At 50.6% G+C, this 13596-nt stretch overlaps 2 protein-coding genes across 2 annotated transcripts in view; both read left to right on the top strand.

Moving 5' to 3' along the window:
* Positions 1 to 2372: 2372 nt before the first annotated feature.
* Positions 2373 to 5625, top strand: RHEBL1 (RHEB like 1). Its single transcript, XM_043447274.1, has 8 exons — positions 2373 to 2662; positions 3272 to 3343; positions 3674 to 3741; positions 4019 to 4101; positions 4192 to 4248; positions 4448 to 4495; positions 4839 to 4920; positions 5089 to 5625. The coding sequence occupies exons 1-8, from the start codon at positions 2611 to 2613 to the stop codon at positions 5176 to 5178; spliced, it is 552 nt and encodes a 183-aa protein (XP_043303209.1). The 5' UTR covers positions 2373 to 2610; the 3' UTR covers positions 5179 to 5625.
* Positions 5626 to 8570: 2945 nt separating this feature from the next.
* KMT2D (lysine methyltransferase 2D) overlaps positions 8571 to 13596 on the top strand; it is a 40186-nt gene continuing 35160 nt past the window's right edge. Inside the window, exon 1 of the mRNA XM_043447276.1 lies at positions 8571 to 9768. The gene's annotated coding sequence lies outside the window, so the exon portion shown is untranslated. The remainder of the gene's footprint in view (positions 9769 to 13596) is intronic.

Raw genomic sequence — 13596 nt, 5'->3', positions numbered from 1 at the left:
AATCCACCTGCCAATGCAGGAGATGCAGGTTTGATCCCTGGGTCAGGAAGATTCCCTGGAAAAGGAAATGGCAACCCACTCCAGTATTTTCATCTGGGAAATCTCATGGACAGAGGAGTCTGGCTGGCTGCAGTCCATGAGGTCTGAAAGACTTGGACATGACTTAGAAACTAAACAGCAGCAACAACTCAAGTCACGGGCACAAATGTTACCTCCTCAGGCTTTCTAGGATACATAAAAAGAGTGTATGGGGCTTACCTAGTGGCTCAGTGGTAAAGAATCTGCCTGCCAATGCAGGAGACACAGGTTCTATCCCTGGTCTGGGTAGATCCCACATGTCACAGAGCAACTAAGCCTGTGAATCACAATTATTGAGCCTGAGCTCTAGAGCCTGGGAACCACAACTACTGAGCCCACATGCCTAGAGCCTGTGCTCCAAAACAAGAGAAGCCACTGCAATGAGAAGCCCAAGCAATGCAACTAGACAGTAGCCCCTGCTCTCTGCAAAGAGAGAAATGCCCAATCAGCAACAATGACCCAGCACAGCCAAAAAAATAAATACATAAAATTATTTTAAAAAGAGAGGAAAAAAAAAAATAAAAAGAGAGGAATAACACCCCAAGTTACTTTCTAGCCCACTAATGTCTTATTTATTTTTTCTCATTGCAGTTATTACTTTTCAAATAGTAACTTATTTACTGTTTACTTATAGATTGTTGGTCTTTTCCCAAAAGAATACTTGATCCTTGTAAGCAAGGACCTTGTCTGTATTGTTCACCGCTGTATTCTAATCACCTGGAAGGGTGACTGGGACGTGGTGGTTGTTTGATAAATATTTGTTGACGAATGCATGAACAATGCCAATTAACAACCTCAGGCTGTAGTGAATATTAAATAAGATGACAGTGCAATGCTCCTGGCATAAAGTAAAACTCTCTTTAAATTTAGGTGTTTTCTTTCCTCTTTTTCTTCCCTCACCTTCTGTATCCATACCTTCGGCAAGCAATTGAGCTTAACCTCAGCCTCAAAACATACCCCAAATTCTCTGAATGAAATTCATTCATCACTATCACTCTAGTCAAGCCACTCTCACCCCTTACATGGCCTACAAATAACAGTCTCCTTGCTGATCTCCCTGTTTGTTCCACTTATCCTGTTTCTCTCAAACCCCAATCCATGCTCCACAGTCAGAAAGATCGTTTAGAAACACAATTCAGATCATGTCATGCCCCAATTTACTTAATAACACCATCAACAGCCATCACCAGCAGCTTTCTAGGTATTTAGAATTAGCCCAAACTACTTTACATGGGCTAGCACCTGCAATTCTCTTAGACTTCATCTACTTTAGCCTAACTGGCTTCCTCTCTCTCTTTTCTGGATTTTAACAAACTTATTTCCATCCTAGTGCTGGTGTATTCTTCTGTCTGAATCTTTAGCTAGCTGGCTGCTTACTGTCATTTGAACTTCAGCTTAAATGGGGCTTCTTTTGAAATGAAAAGTCACTATTTGTGTCACTAATGACTAATCCAGTTATTTCTGATCACAGTCCCCCCCCCCTTTATTTTTATTTATTTGGCTGGGCAGGGTCTTAATTGCCGCATGTGGGATCTTAGTATCTTGACCAGGGATTGAACCCCTGCCCTCTGCATTGGGACCAAAGAGTACTCTGCATTGGACCACCTGGAAGTCCCTTGTAACACTACTTTTTTTGTTGCACTTAATATTACCTAACATTTACTTATGTTTGTTTCTTCCCAACTCAATTTTAAGCTTGTGAACTCACAGACCTTATCTATTGTGTTCATCATTCTATCTTCAAAGATAGAGCAATAACTACAACAATAGTATATGCTTAATAAATATTTGTTGAATGAATGCTTTGATTGTGATAACGATAACAGCTAACCCTCAGAGGACTTGGCCACAAATTCTAACAATTTTTCAAGGAATAAGAATCGCAGTTCCGAAGTTAGATCCTGGAAGACTACAGAAACCTGACAATAAAATATCTGGGGCTAAAGTTTGGAGGAGGATATATTACAACTTTGGCCTTTTTTCCCTACCCAAGGACTCCGGAGATCTTGCCGAAGGGAGACCTAGAATCTTTTGACCATAAGTTCCAGTCCAGCCACAACGCTTTTCCATCCACGATTCTTTGCAGCCACTATTGCTAGATTTCAAACGCGCAAACACCTCTAGGACCCCGGGTTCCTTTCTGTTTCTTTATGAATGAACCGGGTCTAGTGTGCGCATGCGCAACTCCTTTTTCTCCCGCTCCACGTGAGGCCCGCCCTTCCCTCCTGCTAACGGCTCCGCCCCTATCCTTTCTAATGGACCAATGGCGAGCGGCCTGGGGGGCGGAGCCCTGAGCGGCGCGGCAGTGTAGTTCCCCGGTCGCCCGGCTCCCTCGCCTGTCTTGCTGTGTTGTGATCACGTGGCCAGCTCCGGGCGCGGCGCTTGTTTTGGTTTCCCTCTAGTTTGCCCCTGGCAGCTTCAGAGTGAGCGACTTTCCTGTGCCGGCTGCCACACCTGCCTGCACTGAGACTTTCTCTTCTTGGGGCTCTCTCAGCTCCAAGTTCTGCAAGCCCCTCGGGGCTGGCTCCTGCCATGCCGTTAGTTCGCTACAGGAAGGTGGTCATCCTCGGATACCGTTCTGTAGGTGAGTCTCCGTCTAGGGCAGAGCACCGATGCACCGCGGCTTTGTGGCCAGAGGAGGCGCACTGCCGCGGGAAGGCGACCCAGGGAGAAATGGTGGCATCCTTAGAACCAGCTTGTAGAGCGAGGACTGAAAGGTTGGAGTGGGAAAGGCTGGGGTGGTGGTAGTGTTCAAGGCGGCAGGAAGCTGGAGCATGGAAGAGTTAACATGGGCTCACTGCTTGAACACCACAGTGGTCCTCAGCGTTCGTTACTCTGGGGGGTGGAGGTGGGGGCAGGATTTGATGGCGGGGGCGCGGTCTGGGTGGGGCAAGTCTCAGGTGTCGGATGCAAGGCGGACTGAATCCTGGGGAATCCGGATCCTCCCAGGAATGGGGTGGGGAAAGACAGCAGGAAAGGCTTCCTGCGTCGCTACTGTATGCATCCGGTGGCCAAGGTGCAGAGACCTGGGGCGAAAAGAGGGTGAAGGAGTCTAAGGGAAAGCATTGCATGGGGCATTCACAGGCTAGGATGCTAATTCGGGGTTTCCTTTAGTCCAGGGCCACAGCCCGAAAGGACAGAGGAAATGCATGTGGATGGGTGATTTGGCTACAATTACCTCTGCTTCCCACAGGGAAGACATCTTTAGCACATCAATTTGTGGAGGGCGAGTTCCTGGAAGACTATGATCCTACTGTGGAGAATAGTGAGTAAATTTCTCCCCTTGGGGTGGGTTAGGGAGGGCTTGGGTGCCCCACCCAAGGCCACACTTTGGGATTTTCCGGGTGCCAAAGGGATGATTTAATTAGCTATTTAATCTCTTCTCTATCAGTCCTGTTCTGTGAGTGGAGCTAGATTGTGCATTTTCCAAAATACTGAGTCCAGGATAGTGCATGTGTAGACAATAAGAAGCCTAACATTGTATCTTAAGTTTCCTGGAGAGCTCCTTGAACCTGGCCCATCTGTGTTAATATATAGGGACACAGATTGCTCGCCCTACAAGGCACCTCACAGTCAAGTTTTCTTTTCTTTTCAGCTTACAGCAAGATAGTGACTGTTGGCAAAGATGAGTTTCACCTACACCTGGTGGACACAGCAGGGCAGGTACCAGTTTGGGGTAGGGTGTCTAAATGTGGCAGTTCAGTCCTGGGAGATGAAGTCTGGTAGCCTCTGAGGCTCGTCTGTAAAGCAGTATGAAAAGAAAAGCATTTTAGCAGTATTTTAGTGTGCAGTGCTGTTTGGAGCTACTCTATAAATAACTTGTCGGATAGAAGTGACTGGAGTGTGGAGTGCCACAGGGAGGGTCCCCAGGATGCAGCCCACCAAACTTGGCCATCTGAGTCTTGTGAATCAAGGTACTGATGTTTCTGTTTCTCGTCAGGATGAGTACAGCATTCTGCCCTATTCATTCATCATTGGGGTCCATGGCTATGTGCTTGTGTATTCTGTCACCTCTCTGCATAGGTAAGTGACCAAGGTTGAGAGTGGGGGACTTGGGAGGACCTGAGGGCTGTCCCAGAATAAAACTGTAAGATTCTTTTCTTGTGTTTAAAGCTTCCAAGTCATTGAGAGTCTGTACCAAAAGCTACATGAAGGCCACGGGAAAACCCGGTACATGGCACGGGGGATAAAGACATAGTGTGGACACCAGGCAAGAGGGAGGGCAGAGGGGAGTATTGATCCAAATTAAGGAGGAGGCTGGGACGTAGATCCTATCTGGTTTGATGGGGATTTGTCCAGCTATGATGTGAAGGAGGTGGGGTCCATGGGGAACAGAGGGGATTCTGTTGTAACTGCTGTTTCCTCCCAGGTTGCCGGTGGTGCTGGTGGGAAACAAGGCCGATCTCTCTCCAGACAGGTACGGAAAACTCTGTAGCTTAAGGCAAAGGAAAGTGAGCTGGTCTAGAAATAAGTCAGGCTCTTGTCCTGGCTCTGCCACTGATTTGAACCAGTCGTTTTACCTCTTCGTTTCTAACTTGAAGATTAAGACAAAATGATCCTTCTATCTCAAAGGCTGTAATTTCATATTTCAAGCCTCAATCCTAGGCTCCTTTGTTTTCTTGTTATTTTCTTCTTCCCCAGATCTTCTCCCAAACCTTGGAATGAGATGAGTCAGAGGAAGTCTAGTTTCTGTAAAGATTTTTCAGAGAACATGGGGCCCACTGCTATTCTTCATTTTCATGTCCTGAATTTGCTTCTAGGGAGGTCCAGGCTGTTGAGGGGAAGAAGCTGGCAGCATCCTGGGGTGCAACATTTATGGAGTCATCTGCTCGAAATAATCAGGTACTTGGCCTGAAGAGAAGGAAGGTGGTGGGGGTAGCAGCGTTTTTCTTTTCATGCCACTGCTTGGTGGTGGGGATGGTGGGGGAGTGGGGCATTCACCTGAGAGTTGGGTGGTATTGGCAGTGAACTCAACCAATCTTTTTTGCCCTGAATCCTTATCCCTTGCAGCTGACTCAAGGCATTTTCACCAAAGTCATCCAGGAGATTGCCCGGGTGGAGAATTCATATGGGCAAGAGCGCCGCTGCCATCTCATGTGAGCCCGGAGATGAGCCCTTGAGCAAGGGGCAGCTGCCTTGATTCTGCTCCTGGTACTTTCCAAGCTCCAGTGGGGGCTTGTGGGGGCACCCTCAGGACTTCACGGGTTTGTTTGGTTGCCAACTGTGTCCCTGACCCTCTAGGTACACAGTGAGGTACCCTCGTGTTTGCACACTTACCCAGGCTCCAGTGGCCTGGTTGTCCATGTTTACAAAGAGGCAAGGATGTCTCATGGGCACTGTCCTCTAGCTCTGTTTTTGCTAAATAAATGAACTGTGATAACCTGTGGGGTTGGGATATGAGTCCTGGGCATTGTTTATTCAGGACCTAGTCTCCTCTGTAGGTTCTGGGTGTTGGCTGGGTGAGGGGAGCTGAGGACTCCTGAAGCGGAGCTGGCTCCCAGGAGTGACAATGTAAATATGCAAATAAACTGAGAAATCTTTTTGTAATTGACTTCTCTGTGTCTGGGGAGCACTCAGGGCCAGTATCTTCTTTTCTCAGGAGTGATGACTGTGGCCTTTGGTAGAGAATCAAGGTTTTTACTCCTCCAACCTTGTTCCTATTCCTTACCCCTCATTCATTCAGGACCATCACCCTAAAACTTAACTACTTATCTTTCCAAACTTTCTTTTCTACCCTGTTCTCCCATACAGGTAACCAACTGACTGCCACTCCCATCCAAATTTGCAGGCTCTCACAACCCCCTTAACTACAGAAACATCGCCCTCTAGTGGCCAGCTGCCACACGCTGCCCTCACTTCCCTCCTGGGGCCTTGGGATTTGTTGGAACACAGAATACATTTGGGTGGGAAGAAAGACCCTTGTTCCTAACGATCTAAGAACTGTGAAGTAGTGTGAAGGGAGGGACTAAAGTGTTGTGAAGATTTTAACTTTTTAAGAGAGTTGAATAAAGGAAGAAATAATGCCCCGATCAACCCCCATTCCCTGCCCCTCATCTCCCCAAGTGCCTTTCATTAAAATGGATGTTCTTTGCTTTTTTCATACCTTTCACACTTTTGAAGTTTTGTTACCTTTTCCAGGTGTCAAAGGCTATTGCTTCTGTTCTTATTGACCCACCACCTCAGTAGGAGGATGGGTTCAGCTAGGAAAGTTTGGTCCTAACTGCCTTTACTCCCACCCCTTCCCCAGCAGCCCTAGGTCCTAAGTGGCCTAATACCTCCTCCAACAACTTAAAAGGGTGACCTGAATGGTATCCTTCATAGGAAAGGCATAGAGTTCTGCCAACTGGAAGAGCCTGAGGTCCTCTGTCAATGCACTTAGTTGGGAAAAATGGACAAAATCTGGGTGTGATTTTTAGCTATGACCTTGTTATTGCCTGGCTCCAGGCTAGGTGGGCTTATTATAATTGAGGTTGACGGTCTGTCATGCTTGTTTTTAAAAGTCCTGCCAGCAGCTTTTGCATCTCTGATATAGAATCTAAAAAGAAATAAGGGCTGCAGAAAAAAGCATATTCCAAAGAGCAATCTCTTAGGGGCTCAGGAATCTCTTTAGGGTTCCCATCACCCTCTCTCCTTACACTTTATGCACATAGGTCTTTATGCACATCAGACCTGGAATTCTCATTACAGGTATCTATACTATTGTTATGTCCATGAGGTTTGAAATGGAATAACAAATATAAGGTTTTTGAGAGGCATATCAAACAATCTCAAAGCCTGATAGTAGTAATGAATAGTGGTTAATGGCTGGGTTAAAAGAGTTACTCTTCCACTTAACTGTGTGACGCTGGGAAGACACTTAAACTCTCTGAGCCTCTGAACCTCTCTTAGTTTCTCATTTATTAAGTGTAGTTAAACCTTCCTCATAGGATTGAGGTAAGAATAAAACCAAGGTGATATATGAAATGCTTAGCATAGGTCCTCATACATAATAAACCCTTAAAAGATGACTGTTGTGTATTATTTGAGGTTTTTCTGGTGAGGGTCTGCCTCCCAGCCTCTGGGTGCAGAAAGTAGGGACAGGCCTTCCATTTACAGGTGAGGAGTTACTGCTGGACTTTTTTGCTGAACTAGACCTGAATGGTCAGTGCAGAGCATATGTCAGTGTCTGGCTAGCCAAGACATACTTAGTCCTGATCTTTCCTATGACTCTGGCCAGTAGGCATTTAGCTCTGCACTGTCCAATATAAAAGCTACAAGTCATATATTGCTATTTAGCTTTAAAAATTTATAAAATTAAAAGTTCCTCAGTTGCACCACTTACTTTTCAAAGTATCCAATAGCTACATGTGACTAAGCAACGTGAGTGTATAGGGCATTTCTAGCATTGCAGAAGGTTCTATTGGACAGCACTGTAAACCCCTTCCTACAAAACCAGCCCTGCACCTGGTTTGCCTGTGTCTTTCTCCACATATTAAAATAAAAATAAAAAATTTAAAAATATACACACATACACACATCCTAGGACAAACATGGCCATTGGCTTGCATAACGGCAAGGCTCAGCTTCTCACTAGATGTGGTTTGTTGAACAAGTTTATAGTGTCACTCTCTTCATCTGTAATATAGACATAATTCCACATTAATTCATAGCGAGGTGAGGAATAACTAAGAATATATTAAGTAACCAGCGCATTTGTTAATTTGTCTCCTCCTGTCTATCCCGTGGGTAGAGTTAATGCAGAGAAGTCATCCAGACTAATTGGGGGGGGGGGGGCGGGGGTCCCTGCAAGATGTTTTGGGATCTTGCGTAGAATAACAGTACTCTGGCCAGGTAGCAAGGCTACAAGTTACATGCCCTCTGTTTACTGAAAACGGCGGGGAGGGGGGGGGGGCGGGGAGGGTGCGGGGGAGCACAGGCCCTGAAGATTCGGAAAGAAGGGCTGGGGCTGGGAGCACCCGGGAAAGGAGGGGAAACTCTGCATTTCTGTTTTGACAGGGGAGGTGATTGTGGAGGCACTAACAGTCCGCTTTCCTCTCGAGGGGGGTTGAGAGCCAGAAGGAACGACTAGGGACTCGTTCCGCTTTCCTTTAGGCCCCCGAACGTGGCAGGAACCCACCCTTTGCAGCGCCAGGCGCCGTGCCTCACTTTCTCCATTTGCGGACTCCAGTTCCCAGGATGCAGAGCAGCGGCCAATCTCCAGGCTCTTCTTCCATCCCCCTCCCGGGAAAGATTGCTCCTGGCCAAGGCAAGGGGCAGTTAAGAGTTTCAGGGACCGATAACTCCAGCGAAACGGAATTAGAAAGTGCCCAGAGTCCTAGTTTCACTAGCCTGGTGGTAAAGGAGGCAGTTCCAGGGCCGGGGCGAAGAGGAGGGGGGCTTCATTCCCACGTGTCTGCACAGCGGCCGGCCCGGCGCAGTCGGGGTTAACCTGTGGCGGAGGGATCCCGCTGCGTGTGCGTAGAACTGCAGAGTCACAGCCTTTCCTCCGAGAGGACCGGATCCCTCCGCCGCTCCGCTCCAACACAAAATAGGGCCGCGTCTTCTCCTTTCTCCCCTTCTGGAGTGGGGTTCCCCGGGCAAGAGGGCCACCCGGATCTCGCGCCGGAGGCTTCCTGAATCTCCACGACCGCTGCCGAGATCTCGGGCCAGGAAATAGCCCCATCGCAGGAACCACCCTACCGGCCGAACAGGAGGCGGAGGGGGGGGGGAGGCGGAGCGGCGCCGCGCTGCACTACTTTCCTCTCCGGTTGCAAATGGCTGCCTCGTTCCCCACTTTCCGCTCAGTTTCCTGACCCCCCGGCGCCGGGAGCCGGGGTTGGGCCATGCACCTCTAGGCCCCCCGCTATCACAGCCAGCCGGGGGTCGAGGGGGTGCCGCCGATCAGAGCCGGCCAGGCCGGGGGCGGGGCAGCTCCCGAGGCCAGAGGGGAAGGGAGGCGAGCGCAGGGCCTGGAGCGGCCGGAGGGGAGCGGGCAGAGGGCTCGCACCGCCCGCCCCTTCCTCTTCCTCGCCCACCTACCCTCCTCCCTTCCCCGGGGGGAGCAGAAGGTGGGGGGCTCGAAGCCGCCGAGGAAGAGTGCTCGGGGTCGAAGAGCCCTGCGCTGGGTGTGTGTCAGGTTCAGCCCCGCGGCCCCGCCGGCTCCGTGTCGCCGTAGCTCGCGCGGCTCCGGGGCGCCGGCCCGAGGGGGAGAGGGGCTCGGCGCTCCTGCGAGGGTCTCACGTTCCATCCGGGCCCGGCGCGGCGGCGCGGCATTCCTTCCGGGCTGCTGGGGAGGCGCCTCGACGTTCCATCTGGAGAGCCTCGACGTTCCGCCCGAGCCCGGCGCGGGCGGCCGGGGCGCTGGCCCGGCCCTAGGACTGAGAGGCCGCCCGGCGACGCGGATGCGGAGCCTGCTCGCCCAAGATCAAAGCCACCGGTGCTCTCTTTGTGTCCGCTCGGGATTCGCCGCCCTGGGGCTGTCCATGGAAACCTAAACTGCTGGAACCCGAGGCAGAGAACCCTTCTTCGGCTTCTTGCTTTTTTTTGAGGGGGGGGAGGGTGGCCACTCCGACCTGGATTTACCGTTCTTGGCCCCCTTAAGCCCCCCCGTGCGGGGGGCGGCTGTGATCGCTCTGGCGGTTGGAGGTCGGGGAGCGGCCCGGGCTCTGGCCATGTTCTCGGATGAGGATTTCTGGATCGCCCTGTGAAGAGGTGAGTGAAGTCCGCCCGGCCAGGGCCCAGAAAGGGTTGGACTGGGGGCATAGCCAGATGGACTATCTTGGCCCGAGCTGGCCTGTAGGTTGGAGAAAGGGGTGCCAGAGCTGAGGAGGGTTCCTTTGGCAGGGTCTGTCAAGGGAACCTGAGCCAGTCGCCAGAGGAGAACCGAGGCCTGGTGTCCTGGGGTGTGCCTCTTTAAAGACTGGGGGGTTCAGGGAACCACGGGAGTTTGGGAACCTGGCCAGAAAGTCTCTCTGCCTGTTTATTTTTGTGTTGGGGGGAGCTCTACTAAACTAGGACCCAAGCCCTGATGCCAGCACCAATCCCAGTCAGCTGCTTCTCCTTCAGGGTTCCTTGTGGGCCTTGGGAATAGAACAACTTGGGAGCGGGGGTAGGGTGCCACTGCCAGGTCAGACTTAGTGCCAGGTTGGACTTTAAGGTTGTTCTTGCTCATCCGGGCACCCAGAGCAGTCTCTGGGAGACTCCAGGAATCCTGATTCCTGCACTAGGCCTTATTTCACCTTGCACGGGGCAGAGTGTGTGGAAACTGACTATTGTGATGAAGGAGGTGGCTGGGGCAAGAAGGAGGCGGGGCTGGGGGCAGCTCTGGCCTTGCTGGTCAACTTTAAACTACCCTTGCCTGGCAAAGTGACCCCAACGAGGCCTAGTGCTGTCTTAGCCTGCTTTGCCTTCCCTCCTCTTGGGATGGGCATAATCTCTAGGGGATTATAGAGGAGGCCGTTGAGATTTGCTCCCTGCGAATGTGGGCTGCAAAAAATGGCTTTTGTCTCCCTCTTTCTCTGGGCCTGGTTGCCCATAAGTCTCTGGCCAGTACTGCAGGGCCCCTCCCAGACCTCGCCAACCTTTTTCAGTCAGGGAATGTTAACTAGTGCTGTGATCCTGCCCCAACCCTGCAGAATAGGGTGGCCTGTACCTCGTTGGAGGAGAAATGACCTGATAGAAGCATGTCTGAGAAGCCAGTGTTTTCAGCCCTGGCAGGAGGTGTTAGGGAGAAGGGGTGTGTGTGTGATTGCATGCAGGGTGCAGCGTGAGCCTAATGCCTCTGGACCCTGGGCTGGGACAGCCCCTCTCACAGCTGTCATGCTGCCCAGCCAGGATTTGGCTGCTGTATTTTGCTCCCTCACTCTGTCTCCTCCAACATACAGAGGCTCGACCACTTTGAGCCTGGTCTTGGAAAGGACAGAATAGGGATTTGCCCTTGAAAGGTTTTTGGGTGGTAATCCCGAGGCGAGAGGTGGCACTGGGGTGCTGAAATGAGGCTAGCTGTCACCCATGCTGTCTGCCCTTGCCTCCTGTGGAGGGCCTTTCTGGCTGCCTGTCCCTAAAGAACTTCCTTAAGAGACACCATTCCTTTTTGGCTGTAGCTGACCCTAGGATGATCCAGGGATAGTTTGGAGGGTCTCTGGAGCCCCTGTTGCCATTTAGGTTCTTCCCTGGAGGGCCAGCCCAAAATGGGGGTGGGGAGAGGTGTGGTTTGATTCTCAGGCTGGGAACCAGGAAGTCCTGAGTCCTACAGAAGAGCTGTTCACTCAAGGGCCTGCTTCAGCCTTTCACCTCTCCAAGCCTCCATTTCCCCTTTGGCTGGCATAATGGAGCTAAAGCTTTTGGTCTGGGATGGAGGCAGGGAGGAGAGTGGGTTGAGATGAATCCCTGCTTTCTTCCTTGCTGTCCTGGGCCTCTTCAGCCTGGGATCAAATGGACCCACCACGGTTTCACTCCCTAGATCTGTGTTTCTCTGGGATCCCTAGTTCCCTTGAGGAAGCCTGACCAGGCCTTAGCCCAGTTTAGATCCGGAGAAAAACCCTTGGTGTATATGTATGTTTCTGGCTGTGAACGCTGGGACAGGGGAACCTGTGGTTTTTATTTGTTTAGATCTGTTCAGGGGCCTGACAACTAGCACTCAGCATTGCGGGGCAGGTGCTGGACTGCCGTGTAGGGAAATGGGACTCCTTAGAAGAGCCTCTGGATTCTCTTTGGTCCAGCTTGGAGGACACTCAACCCTTGGCTTATCTCTCGTCTTCCATGATCCCATAAATGAGGCTGCAGCTTTGGAGAATGTTGGTACTGTTTCCCAAGGCTAGATGAAGGTGGTTTCTCCACCTCCCCAGGCAGAGCCAGCGTTACCAGCTTGAGAGGGCTGCGCTCGGGGGAGGGCGGAGGAATTTGTCCCTCTGGCCTTGTGTGAGGCAGTCCTCCCACCTCTGCGCTATTACTGTTGCTTTTGATTTCTTGCTGTCTGTGACTCCTTTAGCCTCAACTTTGAGAGCACAACAGTTGGAAGCTCTTGGGGGCATTTAGTGGTAAGGTACCACGAAAGTTACACATGTTTGAGAAACTTTGAAGCCTTCTGGGTGTGGTCAGGCCTTGAATGGCTGAATAGGAAGAGGAGCCTAGCTGGTGCCCTGACCTCCAACCCCTCCTTCACATAGGTGGCTTCTGGGGGGCCCTTGAAGTGCCGGAGAATCTTTTCTCTGGGCTGGCTAGATGACCACCCTGCTTTCCTTTTAGGTGGGATTATGTGAGTGACAGGTTTGGGAAAGAGATGATCTGGGAATAAAGGTAACTGGTATCAGGTGGTATTTCACATTCCCAATCTAGAATCTAATAGTGTAAAGGGAAAAAAGTAAAAATTTTCCCTTCCTGTGGCATGTCTCAGGAGACCCATTGCCAGTCTCTGGAAATGGAGTATTAACTCAGGGAAAGAGCACTGATAGTGTGGTTCTTAGGTAATTGATTTATGGATCCTGGGCACCTTTGAGGGTTCCCCCAGTCTCATCTGCCCCATGCGCTCAACCCCAAGTGGCTGACTGGGGTGTGTGGTGTGGGGAGAGAGGCTTGTCTTTGCAAAGGTTAGTGTGGTCCTTCTGGTTAAATAAGAGGAGTGGAAAAGGTGAGAGAGAAATTTCTCAAACTTTCATTTAAAGTTCTGTAACCTGCTCCACCTGCCCTGGGAAAATTATACTTTCTATAGTTTCTCTGCTTAAGCCCCTCCCCTTCCCACTAAGAGCTGTTGGCACCTGTCCCTTTCTTCCTTCTTCTGTAGGACCCCTTTTCTCTTCCTCAGCTCTGTAATTCTTTACTTCTCTCTTTTTTGTACTGTGTTTATTAGTTTCCTCTGAAATTTAGGAAAATATGCCCAAAGGTGTGGATCTTGACCTTCTTAGATGTAACTTCAGTGTGTTTCATTTGGCTCTGGGATAGGCAGGCATATCTTAGAAGAGGGGACCGTTACCCCCCACCCCCATAGTGTGTGTGGAAACCCTGCCTGACGGAAGAGGAAGGAAGCTGCTTTGCTGTGTCCTGCCCCCATTTAGAACAGCTCCAAGTGGCTGTGTGCTTCCTGAGACTACAACTCCCAGCATGCCTAGCGTCAGGCCTGGCTACACATGCTCAGTAACTCTTAAGGCCCACTTCTGTTAACTTCTAGGGACATCTGAGGAGGAAGGGCAGTTGGCGTTGCTAAGGGCAACGACCTGAGGCCTTCAGGCTGGGTGAGAACTTGAGCTCAGTCATGGCAGGGGCCAGGGGGTGGGCCTAAACTAGATTTAGATGGGCAGTGGGTGGGAAATGGGGAGTTTCTTCTGTTATGATTGGAATATTCTGGTTGAAACCAGTGGAGGTGGCGGAGATCCATCCATAGCTGGTTTTTCGTTCCAGTAACATGGTCTACATCTTGCAAGACCCAAATTTGGTCTCCAGTAGAGGGATTTCAGCTGAACTCAGACTTCTCGGTTTATGACTACTCCTGGGTTGGCGCAGAAAGACCTCTAGGATGGTAGCTGACTTGAGAACTGAGGGAAA

The sequence above is a fragment of the Cervus canadensis genome, chromosome 25 (genome assembly GCF_019320065.1).
Source record: "Cervus canadensis isolate Bull #8, Minnesota chromosome 25, ASM1932006v1, whole genome shotgun sequence".
NCBI classification, from domain to species: Eukaryota; Metazoa; Chordata; class Mammalia; order Artiodactyla; family Cervidae; genus Cervus; species Cervus canadensis.
This window is presented reverse-complemented; position numbering and strand designations above follow the sequence as displayed.

Excerpts from the sequence above, each read along its gene's own strand:
- RHEBL1 (XM_043447274.1), top strand. The coding sequence starts at position 2,611 with ATGCCGTTAGTTCGCTACAGGAAGGTGGTCATCCTCGGATACCGTTCT. Across the intron at positions 3,344-3,673 it reads TGATCCTACTGTGGAGAATA|CTTACAGCAAGATAGTGACT; the intron begins GTGAGTAAATTT and ends TTTTCTTTTCAG. Across the intron at positions 4,496-4,838 it reads GCCGATCTCTCTCCAGACAG|GGAGGTCCAGGCTGTTGAGG; the intron begins GTACGGAAAACT and ends ATTTGCTTCTAG.